Genomic DNA, 17,590 nt, shown 5'->3' with positions numbered 1-17,590 from the left:
TATGTTACTGTTCTCAATTTGATTTCACATAGATAATTCTTTTTTTTTTTTCCTTTGTACCTTAGATGAGGGTTTGCAGAACAAACAGTTTCTCATTGAACAGTTAGTACACATATTGTCCTGTGACAATGGTTAACAACCCCACGACATGTCAACACTGTCCCTTCTCAACTTTGGGTTCCCTATCACCAGCTTTCCTGTCCCTTCCTGCCTTCTTGTCCTTGTCCCTGGACTGCTGTGCCTCATTAGTCCTGTTTTGTTTTATGAGGCTGTCCAATCCCTGGCTGAACGGTCAGTTTTGGGAGTGACTTCACCACTGAGCTAAAAGGGTGTCCGGGGGCCATACTCTTGGGGTTTCTCCAGTCTGTCAGGCTAGTAAATCTGGTCTTTTAAAAATTATTATTTTGTAACATCTTATGCAGAGTATATAATACAGAATTGTATACAGATTCTTGTAAGTCCCTAGTATCCAGTAATTACTTGTTGATTGGATTTAGTTGTTTTTAAAAGACATGTAAAGTGAAAAATATTGAATAATTGAAAAAGTGAGTACAGTAGTCCTGCTTTATCTGCAGGGGATATGTTCCAAGACCTCCTGTGGATGCTTGAAGCCACATATAGTGCTGAACCCTGTCTATACCATGATTTGTCCTATACATACATACCTACGATAAAGTTTAATTTATAAATTGGGAACAATAAGAGATTAACAACAGTAATAAAAAGAACAATTATAATAATAAACTATAATAAAATTTATGTGAATGATGAACCGGGACAGCATGAGATTTCATCATACTGCACGCTCATTTAACGTTTTTGAATCACGGTTGACCGCAGGTAACTGAAACCGTGGATAAGGGGGGCGGGGCTACTATAATTTACAATAACTATCACCCGGTAATCTACTTCTGAAAAATCAGCCATTGAATACCCTATAGAGTACAGGTCTATTCTAACACACATGGGATCATCATGAGTTGGAATTGATTCAATGGCAACTGGCTTTGGTGGGGACATTGGTGGTTTAGTGGTAGAGTTCTTGCCTTCTATGAAGGAGACGCAAGTTCGATTCCTGGCCAAAGCACTTCATGTATGTCCACTACCTGTCTGTTACTGGAGGCTATGTGCTGCTATGATGCCGAACAGATTTCAGCAGGGCTTCCAGACTAAGACAGATGAGAAAGAAAGGCCTGGTGATCTATTTTAGAAAATTAGCTAATGAAAACCCTATGGATCACAGCTGTCTCACCTACAACCTATCATGGGGATGGTGCAGAACTTGGCAGTGTTTTGTTCCATTGTGCGTGGGATCGTCACGATTTAGGGGCCAACTTGACAGAAGTTAACAATAACAGTCACACAGGTGACAGGGAAGAGAATGGGCTTATTAAAATTGTACAAAGCATAGTAAAAAGGAAGTGTTCCTGTGAATTATATAAAATGTTATTTTCTATAAGCTGTGTCAAAGAAGAATAATCAGTAATAAAAAATCAGTAATTAAAAAAAATCACATATATCAACTTGGCTAGTTTTTACACAACATCATAATAGTCTTGGAAAGCTTAACACAGTAATTTAAGAGAAAGGGAAGAAGTCTTGAGGTGACCCAAAAGGGTTGAGTTACTATATAGATATATTAAATGACTTATTACTAGTGAATTTTTGAATTTTACTCCCTCAATACAGAAAAATACTCTCTATATCTTTTGATAATTTTGAATGATTTAAATGCTGGGAAGTATGGTGGCTTTTCTCTGATTGTTATTCACATCTTTCTGCTAACTTTAAGTAACCTAACCAAACCAGTTGCTGTCAAGTTGATTTCGCTCATGGCGACCCCATGTGTGTCAGAGTAGAACTATGCTCCATAGGGTTTTTAATAGCTGATTTTTTTGAAAGTAGATCACTAGACCTCTCTTTCGAGGTGCTTCTGGGTAGACTTGAACTGCCAGCCTTTCAGTTAGCAGCCACACGGTTAATTGTACTACCCAGGGACTCCTAGGTAACCTATCAGTGTGAAATATGGGCTAAGCACATTTCATCTTAATGGTAAGTTATTAGTCTGTTTTTGTTTTTCTTTTTCAGAATGAGCTGATACACAGGATTTAGTCTACCAGGAGAATGAAAGTTTGTGAGAGGTCTTTGCTGTTTATATGTCAAATACTATGTTATAGGTTTCAATTTAACACATTCCACCAAGAAAGTGGCATTACTTTTGCTTGGTTAGAGAAGGCTATAAACACTTATCTTAAAAAACAAAACAAAACATTCGCCTTATCTTCATTGTGTTTTAATGAGAGTAGATCGATGGATTCCTTTTTGTGGAATGTTCCTTAGGCAGTAGTAACAGTGTTATACCCAAATGTACTTCTTCTCCCCCCTTCCTATTACTTGATAGTTTTTTTTCCCTGGCTTATTTCAGTGGCAGGTGTTACAAAAAACATTTAATTTATAGTTAATCTTTTTTTTTTTTTAATTAAAAATAGCTTTTTTAAAATGAGAGCCTCAATCAGGTACGCTATGATGCATTTCTTACACAAAACTAGCCATATTTCTTGTTTTCCTCTTAATGTATTCTAAAACACCGAATACTAGTTACCTCTGTAATTCTTTCCCCACAGGCTGCTTTGTACCGCCTCAGTGGAGACTGGAATCCTTTACACATTGATCCTAATTTTGCTAACCTAGCAGGTCAGTTGCTAATAATGTGACCCTGTGAAAAAATATTAGCTTATCATAATACTCTAAATAGTATATTTAAAGACACTGGTAGTTTGTATAATATTTTAAAAATAGCCTTTTCTTACTTACGTGTATGTGAAGGATATTGAAAGGTAGGAGGTGTTGGTCAGAAAAATGGTATACTAGAAATTCAGATTTTAGTGGGGGAGGGAAGCTCCTGCTAGTGATAAATTCTAAGATAGGACCTTACAGGGATTGGGTGTTTGAGTTATTGTGGAGGACAAGGTCATTGGAGGAGAGATCAAGCACTAAAAGGATACGGAAGGATCATCTACATACATGGAAATTAAAATCACTGGATGATGACGGGTTACAACCAAAGCTAACAAAGAGAACAATTCTTTACATTCGCAGTTCTCTTAATTACTTTTCCTGTTTTTGTTGCTGTTTGATAATTTTCTTCCAGGAAGTATTATTCTGTAAAATAGTTTCCATGTTACTTAAAATAGATGGTATAATTCATGCTAATGCAGTTTAAAAATATACATAAAAAATCCCAAATTAACTGTAGCTGGTTTTTAAACATGACAAAAAACAAAACAAAACCTGTTGCCGTGGAGTTGGTGCCAATTCATAGCGACTCTATAGGACAGAGTAGAACTGCCCCATAGGGTTTCCAGGGAGCAGCTGGTGGATTTGAACTGCCAGCCTTTCGGTTAGCAGCCTGAGCTCTTAACCACTGTGCCGCAAGGGCTCCTTAAACATAACAGGTGCTTGTATTTAACTAAATTCTCTCTCTTTTTTAGGTTTTGACAAGCCCATATTACATGGATTATGCACTTTTGGATTTTCTGCCAGGCATGTTTTAAAGCAGTTTGCAGATAATGATGCATCCAGATTCAAGGCAATTAAGGTATATACATATTAATGCATTATTTGAAGAAAAGCAGTTTAGTGAATTCATTTAAAATAGGTACTGTATGGTAGTCATACACATTTTTATTGTTTCATTGGGTTGGCAACTACACATTTTAATTTTGTAGCTACAAATAGCTCTATACACAGGTGTTATCAGGATATTATATAAAATTACAATTTTAACAGATAAAGTGGATTTTATCTCTTATTTTATCATGTTATTAATTAGGAATATACATATACACCACGTGCCTTCTTATCAAAAACTCGAGATTTACTCTACTTTTTTTACTGTTTTATTACTTACTTTAATGTAATTGAAAATATTAACCCTAATGACCAAAGACCAGATGAGTTGTGGAATGACATCCAGGACATAATACATGAAGAAAGCAAGAGGTCATTAAAAAGACTGGAAAGAAGGAAAAGACCAAAATGGATGTCAGAAGAGACTCTGAAAGTTGCTGTTGAATGTAAAATAGTTAAAACAAAACAAAGAAGTGATGAAGTAGAAAAGCTGAACAGAAGATTTCAAAGGGTGGTTCGAGGAGACAAAGTAAAGTATTATAATGACATGTACAAAGACCTGGAGTTAGAAAACCAAAAGGGAAGAACACGCTCGGCATTTCTCAAACTGAAAGAACTGAAGAAAAAATTCAAGCCTTGAGTTGCAGTAGTGAAGGATTCTACAGGGAAAATATTAAATGACACAGGAATCATCAAAAGAAGATGGAAGGAATGCACAGAGTCACTATACCAAAAAGAATTGGTTGACGTTCAGCCACTTCAGAAGGTAGCATATGACCAGGAACCAATGGTACTGAAGGAAGAGGTCCAAGCTGCACTGAAGGCATTGGCGAAGAACAACATTCCAGGAATTGTCGGAATACCAATTGAGATGTTTCAACAAACGATTGCAGGGCTGGAAGCACTAACTCGTCTATGCCAAGAAATTTTGAGGACAGCTACCTGACCATCCAACTGGAAGAGATCCATAGTTACACCTGTTCCAAAGAAAGGTGATCTAGCTGAATGTGGAAATTATCAAACAATATCATTAATACCACATGCAAGTAAAATTTTTGCTGAAGATTGTTCAAAAGCAGATGCAACAGTACATCAACAGGGAACTGTCAGAAATTCAAGCCTGATTCAGAAGAGAACGTGGAACCAGTGATAATATCATTGCTGATGTCAGATGGATCCTGGCTGAAGGCAGAAAATACCAGAAAGATGTTTACCTGTGTTTTACTGACTATGCATAGGCATTCGATTGTGTGGATCATAACAAATTATGGATAACATCATGAAGAATGGGAACCCCAGAACCCTTAATTGTGCTCATGAAGAACCTATGCATAGATCAAGAGGCAGTTGTTCGAACAGAAGAAGGGGATACTGTGTAGTTTAAAGTCAGGAAAGGTGTGCATCAGGGTTGTATCCTTTCACCATACTTATTCAGTAAAAAAAAGCTGGACTATATGAAGAAGAACAGGGCATCAGGATTGGAGGAAGACTTATTAACAACCTGCATTATGCAGATGACACAACCTTGCTTGCTGAAAGTGAAGAGGACTTGAAACACTTAGACTGATGAAGATCAAAGACTACAGCCTTCAGTATGGATTACACCTCAACATAAAGAAGACAGAAATCCTCACAACTGGACCAATAAGCAACATTATGATAAACGGAGAAAATATTGAAGTTGTCAAGGATTTCATTTTACTTGGATCCACAATCAACACCCATGGAAGCAGCGGTCAAGAAATCAAACGTTGCATTGCAACGGGCAGATCTGCTGCAAAAGACCTCTTTAAAGTGTTAAAAAGCAAAAATGTCACCTTGAAGACCAAGGTGCGCCTGACCCATGCCATAGTGTTTTCAGTTGCCTCATATGCACGTGAAATGCATATGACCATAGCTGGACAATGACTAAGGAAGACCGAAGAAGAATTGATGCCTTTGAATTATGGTATTAGGGAAGAATATTGAGTATACCATGGACTTCCAGAAGAACGAACAAATCTGTCTTGAAAAAAGTACATCCAGAATGCTCCTTAGAAACAGGGATGGCATGTCTATGTCTTACATACTTTGGATGTGTTGTCAGGAGGGATCAGTCCCTGGAGAAGGACATCATACTTGACAAAGTACAGGGTCAGCGAAAAAGCGGAAGACCCTCAACAAGATTGATTGACACAGTGGCTGTAACAACGGGCTCAAGCATAACAACGATTGTGAGAATGATGGAGGACTGGGGATCATTTTGTTCTGTTGTGTGTAAAGTCGCTATGAGTTGGAACTGACCCTATGGCACCTAACAACAAGAACAACGTATGTGAACTCTAATAAACACTTGCCTACATCAATTGGCTGCAGTTGTTTTTAGCTCTTGTATTTTTATGTTAATTTTAAGTTTTTATCCATTACAAATAACAACAAAAAATATCTGTGCACACAATATCTTTGCATAAGAATTAGTCAAAAGATACATACTAAAAAAAATTTAAGACTTAGTTCCAAATAGCTCCAAAAGCTCTTATCACTTTATGTTCCATGCAGCAGTAAAAATGCATTTTCCCATGCCTTATTCTTGATAACACAGCTAGTATTATGCTTTTCCATTTTATTACAACTATTTTTATAGTTAACTAGTAATATGTGCACAAAACAAATAAAATAGTATAGAAAGTTATGAAATGAAAAGTAGTAGTATATTGCTCTGTATACCCACCCCAGGTCTCATTCCCCAGAGGTTAATTACTACCATTTTTAAATGCTTCGTTTAAGTTGTTCTGGTGGTTGCTTCTGTAACTCTGGTTAATGTGATTATACTCTTTGTTGGTTCATCAAGATTAAACACTATTTATTGGCCCCCTATATTAGGTATGTTCCCCACGTGTCTGTCAGTTTGTCATACTGTGGGGGCTTGGGTGTTGCTGTGATGCTGGAAGCTATGCCACCAGTATTCAGATACCAGCAGGGTCACCCATGGCAGACAGGTTTCAGCTGAGCTTCCAGAGTAAGACAGAGTAGGAAGAAGGACCTGGCTGTCTACTTCTGAAAAGAATTAGCCAGGGAAAACCTTATGATAGCAGCGAAACATTGTCTGATATAGTGCTGGAAGATGAGCCCCCCAGGTTGGAAGGCCCTCAAAAGACGACTGGGGAAGACCTGCCTCCTCAAAGTAGAGTCAACCTTAGTGACGTAGATGGAGTCAAGCTTTCGGGACCTTCATTTCCTGATGTGGCATGACTCAAAATGAGAAGAAACAGCTGCAAATATCCATTAATAATCAGAACGTGGAATGTACAAAGTATGAATCTAGGAAAATTGGAAATCATCAAAAATGAAATTGAATGCATAAACATTAATATCCTAGGCATTAGAGAGCTGAAGTTGACTAGTATTGGCCATTTTGAATCAGACAATCATATAGCCTACTGTGCTGGGAATGACAGCTTGAAGAGGAGTGGCATTGCATTCTTCATCAAAAGGAACATTTCAAGATCTATCCTGAAGTACAGTACTGTCAGTGATAGGGTAATATCCATACGTCTACAAGGAAGACCAGTTAATACGACTGTTATTCAAATTTATGCACCAACCACTAAGGCCAAAGATGAAGAAATTGAAGATTTTTACCAACTTCTGTAGTCTGAAATTGATCAAACATGCAATCAGGAAGCACTGATAATTAGTGGTAATTGGAATGCGGAAGTTGGAAACAGAGAAGGATTGATAGTTGGAAAATATGGTCTTTGTGATAGAAATGATGTCGGAGATTGCATGATAGAATTTTACAAGATCGACAACTTCTTCATTGCAAATACCTTTTTTCACCAACATAAATGACGACTATACACATGGACCTCACCAGATAGAATACACAGGAATCAGATCGACTACATCTGTGGAAAGAGATGATGGAAAATCTCAATATCATCAGTCAGAACAAGGCCAGGGGCTGACTGTGGAACAGACCATCAGTTGCTCATATGCAAGTTCAAATTGTAACTGAAGAAAATTAGAATAAGTTGACAAGAGCCAAAGTATGACCTTGCGTATATCCCACCTGAATTTAGAGACCATCTCAAGAATAGATTTGACGTGTTGAACACTAATGACCGAAGACCAGATGAGTTGTGGAATGACATCAAGGACATTATACATGGAGAGAGCAAGAGGTCATTAAAAAGACAGGAAAGAAAGAAAAGACACAAATGGATGTCAGACTCTGAAACTTGCTCTTGAACACTGAGTAGCTAAAGCAAAAGGAAGAAATGATGAAGTAAAAGAACTGAACAGAACATTTCAAAGGGTGGCTCAAGAAAACAAAAGTGAAGTATTATAATGACATGTGCAAAGAGCTGGAGATAGAAAACCAAAAGGGAAGAACATGCTTGGCATTTCTCAAGCTGAAAGAACTGAAGAAAAAATTCAACCCTGAGGTTGCAATAGTGAAGGATTCTGTGGGGAAAATATTAAACGATGCAGGAAGCATCAAAAGATGGAAAGAATATACAGAGTCATTATACCAAAAAGAATAGGTCGATGCTCAACCATTTCAAGAGGTAGCATAAGATCAGAAACTGATGGTACTGAAGGAAAAAGTCCAAGTTGCATTGAAGGCATTGGTGAAAAACAAGGCTTCAGGAATTGACGGAATATCAATTGAGATGTTTCAACAGATGGATGTGGCACTGGAAGTGCTCACTTGTCTATGCCAGGAAATTTGGAAGACAGCTACCTGGCCAACCAACTGGAAGAGATCCATATTTATGCCTATTCCCAAGAAGTTGATCCAGCTGAATGCGGAAATGATCGAACAATATCATTAATATCACATGGAAGTAAAATTTTGCTGAAAATCATTTAAAAGCGACTGCAGCATTGTATCGGCAGGGAACTGCCAGAAATTCAGGCCGGATTCAGAAGAGAATGTGGAACCAGTGATATATCATTGCTGATGTCAGATGGATCCTGGCTGAAAGTAGAGAATACTAGAAAGATGTTCACCTGTGTTTTGTTGACTATGCAAAGGCATTCAGCTGCGTGGATCATAACAAATTATGGATAACATTGCAAAGAATGAGAATTCCAGAACACTTAATTGTACTCATGAGGAACCTGTACCTAGACCAAGAGGCAATCGTTCAGACAGAACAAGGGGATACTTTGTGGTTTAAATTCAGGAAAGGTGTGTGTCAGGGTTGCATCGTTTCACCATGCCTATTGAGTCTGTATGCTGAGCAAATAATCAGAGAAGCTGGACTATATGAAGAAGAACGAGCCCTCAGGATTGGAGGAACAACCTGCATTATGCAGATGACACAGCCTTGCTTGCTGAAAGTGTAGAGGACTTGAAGCACTTACTGATGAAGATCAAAGACAACAGCCTTCAGTGTGGATTACACCTCAACATAAATAAAACAAAAATCCTCACAACTGGACCAATAAGCAACATTATGATAAATGGAGAAAAGATTGAAGTTGTCAAGGATTTCATTTTACTTGGATCCACAATCAACACCCATGGAAGCAGCAATCAAGAAATCAAAAGACGCATTGTATTGGGCACATCTGCTGCAAAAGACCTCTTTAAAGTTTTGAAAAGCAAAGATGTCACCTTGAAGACTAAGGTGTGCCTGACCCAAGCCATGATATTTTCAATTGAGTCACATGCATGCAAAAGCTGGACAGTGAATAAGGAAGACTGAAGAAGAGTTGACGCCTTTCAATTGTGGTGTTGGCAAAGAATATTGAATATACTGTGGACTGTCAAAAGAATGGACATATCTGTCTTGGAAGAAGTACAACCAGAATGCTCCTTAGAAGCAAGAATGGCGAGACTACGTCTTACATATTTTGGACATGCTGTCAGGAGGGATCAGTCCCTGGAGAAGGACATCATGCTTGGTAAAGTAGAGGGTCAGCGAAAAAGAGAAAACCCTGAACGAGATGGATTGACACAGTGGCTGCGACAGTGGGCTGAGTCATAACAACCATTGTGAGCATGGAGCCGGTCAGGGCAGTGTTTCGTTCTGTGGTACGTAGGGTCGCTATGAGTCGGAACCGACTCAGCGGCGCCTAACAACACCAACAACATATTAGGTATGTAGTCTCTGGGTAGTGCAAATGGTTAAATGTTCTGTTACTAAACTAACCAAAAGGTTGGCGGTTTGAACCCACCCAACAGCAACTTGGAAGAAAAGCCTGGTCATCTGCTTTTGAAATGTCACAGCCTTGAAAACCCTATGGAGCACAGTTCTACTCTGCAACACATGGGATCGCAATGAGGCAGGATCGACTAAATGGCAACTTTTTTTTTTTTAAATACTAGGTATATCCTTTTCCTGCTAATTTTATCGCATTATTAGTTTCAGTTATTTTATGACTTGAAATATATTTAATCCTCTGTTCTGTTTCCTTTTTGTTATCCCTACCTCTCTCCCAGTTTCTTCCCCCCCTGCACAAATTGAAGAGTTTCACTTTACAGCATTTTTAACCCAAAAACTCATTTATTTTATAGGTTCGTTTTGTAAAACCAGTATATCCAGGTCAAACTCTACAAACTGAGATGTGGAAGGAAGGAAACAGAATCCATTTTCAAACTAAGGTATGAATGATAGTGTCTGAAGTACTTTGTTTTGTTATCCTCTTCACCACACTTCATAATTTTGTCCCAGCTTATCATTTCTTTCGTTAGTACTATGGATATGAGATAAAACCTAGAAATTTTTTTTTGTATCATTGGTAATTTTTAATTGAAAATAAAGTGCCTTATGCACCTTCCTTTTTATTTTCTATTTTCCTCTCAACTAAACTGGTACGTGTCTCCAAAGCAGTTGCACAGCTGTTCTGAGAGCCTGACCACCCGTAACTTTTTGACTCAAGCAATCAACCTAGTTCTTGTCAAAGTATGATTTCCAAAAAGTTGAAGGCATGACTGTCAGACAGGTAGAGAATGAACATGTGACGAAAATTTATTTAACTCACTAATGCGAGACCTAGCAGATGATAAAAATGTTTCAGAAGAGAATTAGCGAAACAGATTTATGTAGTTCAACAGGAAAGACATTCCAAAATAAGTTCGGTGAGTTACAGACAAACTTATTTAAAGTCTGTATTAGTTTCCTAGGGCTGTAATAAATTATCACACACTGGGTGGCTTAAAACAACAGAATTTATTCTCTAACAGTTGTGGAGGCTAGAAGTCTGAATTCAGGGTGTTGGCAGAACTGTGCTCTCTCTGAAGTCTCTAGGGGAAGATCCTTCCTTGTGTCTTCCAGCTTCTAATAGCCCCAGGCACTCCTGGGTTTGCGGCAGCATAACTCCAGTCACTTTCCTCTGTTTACTCATGGCTGTCTTCCCTCTGTGTCTGTCTGTCTGTGTGTATCCCTTCTCTTTTTATAAGGACACCAGTCATGTTAGATTAGGGCCAACCCTACTTCAGTATGACCTTATATTAACTGGTTACATCTGCAAAGACCCTATTTCCAAATAAGGCCACATTCATAGGTACTAGGGGTTAGAACTTCAACATATCTTTTTGTGGGGGTCACAATGCAACATATAACAATGTCCTACAGAAAAATAAAACCATATTGCTTATAACTGTCTTTTCTACTGGACAGGAATCATTTGGACCTTGATCACATAAAAATTCACAAATTAACATGTTACCTCACAGAGTGTAGGCCTAATCAACAGTAAATAACATGCCACATAAAAGTGTATGTGTCTGTAGTTGGAGCCCTGGTGGTGCAGCAGTTAAGAGCTCAGGCTACTAACCATAAGATGGGCAGTTCTAGCCATAAGCTGCTCCTTGAAAACCCTATGGGGCAATTCTACTCTGTCCTATAGGGTTGCTATGAATTGGAATCAACTTGACAGTAATGGGTTTGGTTTTTGGTTTTTTGGTTCCTATAGTTAAATAATTTTTGGGTGAGACTATTAGTAACATTCAAATAACATGCAGTCCTCTTTTTACTTTATTTTCAGGTTTTTAGACAAATTTGTTAACACAGTTGACCAGGCTGATTCTTTTTGGCCTTATCATTTTGTATTATCTAGGTGGTCTGTGTTCAGCAGTTTAAACAGCACTGGCAATAATAACAGCTTTTGTTTATTGAGTGTCTATAAGCAGGCTCTACCATCATCTCTAACATGCATAACAACTCTGCATTTACAGATAAGGACATCTAGGGTTATATCTCTTAAATAACTTGCTCATGGTCACACAGGAAGTGGTGGAGCTGGGATAGCCTAGCGCCAAAGCTTCTTACTGTATCACGTTTTCTTTCATAAATAGGTAACTATACAGAACTCTTCCTGCATGGTTGCCTCACTCCCAGTTCCTGCTTCTTTCAATTTTGTTTTCTTAATCTACACTCACACCTTTATTCCACTTTTCAAATTCCTTCTGCTTTCAGGCTTCAGTTCAAGCGCTACCTTGCCCTGTGGCAGTCCTTCTTTCTTACCCATACTAATGTACATATTGGCTTTCTCTGAAATTCTGTTGCAGTTAATATCTGTGCCACACATACTGTGGCGCCCTCTTATTTTCTAATCAATTCATATGAGTAAGTTTTCTTTTTCAGACAAAGTTATGAACTCTAAGGACCATGACTGTATTACATACAAGTTTTTATTTTCCCAGAATACTAGTAATGAACAGTACATAATTTCTATAGATATAACCGAAAAGGACAGAGAAGTAGTTTGATATCTGAATATAACACATTCTTTCCATTTTGATAAATTCTAAGCGTGTCTTCTTTTCAGTATAAACCAACAAACCAAACACATTGCTGTCAAGTTGATTGCAACTCATAGTGATCCTGTGGGACAGAGTAGAACTGCCGCATAGTGTTTCCAAGGAGTGGCTGGTGGTTGCAACTGCTGACCTTTGTTTAGCAGCCGAGCTCTTAACCACTGCTCCACCAGGGCTCTTCTTTTCAATATATTTGCTAATTTTTCCCCCAGTGATTAGCAGTTCTCTTGTTCTGTTATTTATATGTGACTCCGGCCTTCCATTTCTTCCTCCCATCTCATTTCATTCCTCACTCCCTTTTTCCTTCCTTTCTGCTGTATGTTAGGAAACATTTTAAACCAATGTTCCAAAATGATATAAGAAAGTAATTTACTAAATTTTGTTCATAAATTGTCTCTTTCCATGCTTTTTACTATATATAATTTGAAGTAAAGTGAACAAAATATTTAAAAGATATTTTTATTTCCAAGATATGATGGAAGTAGTTAAGGGACAATGATCTTCCAGATTATTACAATGAAAGTTTTAATAAATGCTATCTTAATATTTAGAAACTTATCCTATACATTTGTAGCAATACCATACTTTCTATGGAAGAATAGCTATTGGAATAATTTTAGATGAAGAATTAGGAATTAAGAGTTTGAGTTCATTTAACTGCTGTTTTGATAAATGGCTACTTAATCATTTACTTATTGCTATACACTTCCTATTTGAAATAACTAGAATTATTACCTTAAGACCACTATGGCCTGTTCTGGCCTATTTTATTCTACTAGTACTTTGAGCACTAGTACCTCATGTAGATATTGTGCCATGCCGTTTGCTATCCATAAGATTTCAGCAGTTCTCACTCTGGCTGGCTGTTAGACATACTTGTATTTAAAAGAAAAAAAAATCAGAAAATATTAATGTTCAAACCCCACCCCAGACCATTTAAGTAAGAATCTTTGGAGATAGCGTCTGATTGTAAGTATTGTTTAAAAGGGCCTCAGCTGATTTTGCAACTAGGGTTAATAACAGTTGTATTAAGTCAGTAATCATTCATGTTTATTCATTCTGATGTTTACTTCATCAGCTATTCATTTAATTTGGCTTTTTTTTGGCATATCTAGAGGCAATGTAAATTAAAAACAAAACTTTATACTGCTTCACAAGGAAATTGCATTTCCTTTGGAATCATCAGCATAAACCTTTTTTTTTTTTTCCTCTTGTGTACCCTTATAAGAACAAAGAAACTGGAGATATTGTCATTTCAAATGCATATGTAGATCTTGTGACAACATCTGAAGCATCTGATATTTCAGCTCAGACAACCTCTGAGGTAGGTTATAAAAGCTGGTATCCAAACAATTCCTTGATTTGTGATTTCGTTAGATCACTTGGACAATGTTCAGACTACTTTAGAAAGACTCTTAATTCTTGAGCTAAAGGATAGTAATTCAAAACTATTTGGAATAAAAGGAATATTTCGATAACTTAAGAATTTTTTTAAAACTTTTTTTGAGGGGAAAGTCATTTGATCTCCATAATATTCTGATGAAAGTGATGGAACCTCTCCTCAAAAAAAAAAAAATGCATGTACACACAGCCACATAAAATTTTGTGTGCAATTTCAAGGAGCTGATGGACCCCTTGAGGTCCATCTGTAGACCTCAATTTAAGAATTTCTAGCTTAGTTAGATTCTTAGTTGGATATTTTATGCATTCTAGTAGATCTTGAGGAAGTGAAGAAATAACTTGGGTGTCTTTCAAGAGAAAATAATTAGTATTTATTAGTTACTAATAAATTAAGTGTAAGACTGTCTAAATCAGTTGTTTAATGAGAATTTTAAGCAAACAGTATTTTGGAGAATAACAGATTAAAAGGTTAAATATCCGGAGCCTGTTTCTTTACTTAAAAAGATTTTAAGTAAATGCAACTGTAAAAGCAATAGCATGTATTATTTATTAAAACATTTGTATTACCCTCCATTAACATGCTGAAACTTTTGATAAAACATGTTTACATTCTCTGCCTCCAAAATAATAACTTTCTAAACCTTTTTATAGTGTTGAGTTCTTCATACCCACATGATCTTTGTCTCTTAAGTCATATTATCCCATAACTTACTGAAGATTAAAATCCTTTCAGAAAAATCTAAAATAAAAAAAATGTATGAAGTTTTAGGACTAGAAGGAAATTTAAGCTTCATGTAATTTAGGCCTATTTTACAAACAGAAACAAGACTAGAGAAGTTGGTTGATTTGTCTAGAATCTTCCTGCTGAAGTTTGACTGGAACATAGGATGTCCAGTTCCTGGTTAACTTTTAAAATATTATTTCTGAATTCTGATAAAAGTAAAATCCTCCAATTAAGAGGGTTGAGGTTCACGATGATCATATATAAATATAAGGAAAGTGTGAATGAAGCCTAGTGTGGGAAAAAAACAACTAGTTTATTTGCCTTATTTATGTGCCAGTCATTCTTTTAAAAATCACTTATATTGCACACGTTTTATGATTATTTTTCCCTTTGAGTCATTTTCACAGAACTTTTAACATTAACTTTTCTTTTTTTGCTAGGGCGGGGAGCTTCAGAGTACCCTCGTGTTTGAGGAAATAAGTCGCCGCCTTAAGGATGTTGGGCATGAGGTGGTAAAGAAAGTAAAGGCTGTATTTGAGTGGCATATCACTAAAGGTGGAAATGTTGCAGCTAAATGGAGTGAGTCATATCTCTAATTCTTTAATGTTCTAAGGCAACTCTTAGTAAATGGAGATAAAATATCCTTGTTATAATTAAAGCCTGTCTCTTTGAAGATAGGTAAACCCTGCCTTCTTGGGAAAGTTGTTCTTAGAAACTAGTGGTTTTCAGGGCATCCAAAGACATGATGCTTTTCAGAGATCTAGGGAATCACTTAAAATGAAAATGTCAATTTTAAAGATTTCATTGTTAATACCTGAAATTAGTACTTTTAAACAGTCATTTTGGCTGTATGATTCTTTAATTAAACTTTAACTTCCTCTTAACATAAAGCAAGTTCATCAGGTTAAATGAAATATTTTTAAGTCATTATATTTTGACAATTTAAAAATTATTTTTTTCATCCCAAATAGCTGTGGCTCAGTTTTAAGACTGTTTTATTCCTCATTACAATGAAAGAATCATGATAAATGCCCATTTAGACCAAAAACTTAAATGTATCTCTAATTCAACTGAAACTTTTTGAAATTGATGCCGGTCATTCTTGTTTCCGTTATGATCTCTTCAGGTTCTTATTTGTCAAAGCTAACAATCAAATGGGATCTTAAGGCTTTCTCTGAAAAGGTTCACTGGCCTTGTCATTTGATTTGATTCTCAGCTCTGCACTTATTGCTTCCAGTTTCTGGTACTTGTTTTCTCCCAGTCTTCGTGTCATTGAGCTAAGTCACAGGAGCTGGCAGCAGTAGAAACTATGTAGGTCTTTTGACTTATGGTGTCTTAGAAGATGATTCCATGTTGTCGTATCTAATTTTGCATTTTGGTGCTTAATGACATGAAATAAATAATTGAAAGATTTGGTTTAGGGAGTACCTAACTTTTTTTTTTTTGGCAAGCAGTTTTTAAAATGTTTTGCTAAATATTTAATTATCAAATACTTTGTTTTTTAAATTGTTAACTTGTCCCAGCCTTGTTTCTATCATTGGAGTAGTGATATAGCAGTAATCAAAAACTCTGGGCACAGTGGGTAGGAAGTCTTTTAAAATTGAATTAGTCTAGGTCTAGAAGGAATTAAGAGAGTTCTAGTGTTAGTGTTGGGTTAGTGTTGAGGAGGAGGTCAGCACTGATTTTGGCTGTGGAGGAGGAGGAGATTTGGAGGCTGCATGCCTGAGGATGTTGACTTTGTTACTAGAAGTGAGAAACATGGGAGAGGAAGGGAGTTTGGGAGAGAAGATGATGAGCTGTGGTGCCAGAAGTGTAGCCAACTGAGATCTGGACTAGATTGTAGGGTCTAGAATTTAGGGATTAGTTCACAGTGGGAGACAGGAAGTTCAAACCATATTCATGGAGATGGTCGCTAGAACAGAGAGCATTAACTTTGCCACTTTGCTTCCTGGCACCCAAAAAGAAAATGAAGGGAAAGTCATTGTTGGCCCTACAAGATTATTTGTTGTTCATGCTCACTTTGCAGAGCAATGGTTCCAGTATTTCCATTTGTGTATAAACAAAGTGAACATCAGAGAATTTGGCCCATGGATTTTAAATATGCATTTTATTGTAACTCTAGGCACAAATACAGTCCTGTGTTTTCAAAGAGGAACCTATTTGTTGTTTGAATGTATCCAATAGCTGTAAAATAGCCATACCACTGAAAGCTTTTAAGAAGACAGATTTATTTTTATGTGCTAATGATACAACGTTGTTCAGTAAAAATCTGTTTTGTTTTCTTTAGGATGATAGATTTAAGTAGGTTGGCATTGAGCAATTTGATTATTTTGCTCCTAAATGGAAATTTAGTTTCCTTTCACATATTTGTAATCTTTTCCATTATAAAAACATAATTGGAATTTACATTTAGATAGCAAGACTATATAAATATTACACATTTTTGCTTGAATATTGTTTGTTAAGTAATAAAGTGAGTTTGGTTTTACAAATATGTTCTGTCATTAATTGTGTAGAACTAAGGCTACACATCTGGACTAAATCCAGGCATCTATTATGTACTATATGACAATAAATGGATGAAGATGTTCTTTGAATGTTAGGGGTCATCTGTTTTCAATCTTGGAAATTTGCCGGAATATGAAAGACTGTGTACAGATTAGAGTACTAGCATTCTTTTAAGATCAGAATACATTCATTCTTGAGGATACGGTTTACAACCTACTAGCTCTTGGGGTGTGCTGATGTTACAGCAATGAAACCAGATTACCCTTTGGAACTTCTCAGCATGGATATAAACTAAGTCTTAGGGTGATAGATCCAAACTTTGATTTCAGATCCAAATGAATGTCTCATACATTTATACAAAAGTCTTGAAGGACCTTTGGAAAGAAATATGCTCTCCAGTCAGGGATGGGGGCCTGTTTGTTAGATAGGCATCTACTTGAGGGCCACTCTCTACTCCTATAGCAACAGTGGCTGCATCCCCTCTTACCAAGAGTAGCATCTGACTGCTTGCCTGTGGGCATTTACTCTTCAAAAGTACTCACAAAAGCACCTTTTAAAAATCACCTAAAACAAAT

The 17,590-nt window shown here is 36.8% G+C and overlaps 1 protein-coding gene across 2 annotated transcripts in view; it reads left to right on the top strand.

The window, feature by feature from the left end:
• Nucleotides 1-17,590, top strand: part of HSD17B4 (hydroxysteroid 17-beta dehydrogenase 4) — a 118,302-nt gene that overhangs the window by 78,884 nt on the left and 21,828 nt on the right. For both annotated transcript variants that reach the window (XM_004376966.2, XM_023731935.1), the window contains 5 exons: nt 2,625-2,694; nt 3,492-3,598; nt 10,139-10,225; nt 13,611-13,706; nt 14,948-15,086. In XM_004376966.2, coding sequence (XP_004377023.2) covers nt 2,625-2,694; nt 3,492-3,598; nt 10,139-10,225; nt 13,611-13,706; nt 14,948-15,086 — 499 coding nt within the window. The remainder of the gene's footprint in view (nt 1-2,624; nt 2,695-3,491; nt 3,599-10,138; nt 10,226-13,610; nt 13,707-14,947; nt 15,087-17,590) is intronic.

Source organism: Trichechus manatus, unplaced genomic scaffold (assembly GCF_000243295.1).
Source record: "Trichechus manatus latirostris isolate Lorelei unplaced genomic scaffold, TriManLat1.0 scaffold00047, whole genome shotgun sequence".
NCBI classification, from domain to species: domain Eukaryota; kingdom Metazoa; phylum Chordata; class Mammalia; order Sirenia; family Trichechidae; genus Trichechus; species Trichechus manatus.
This window is presented reverse-complemented; position numbering and strand designations above follow the sequence as displayed.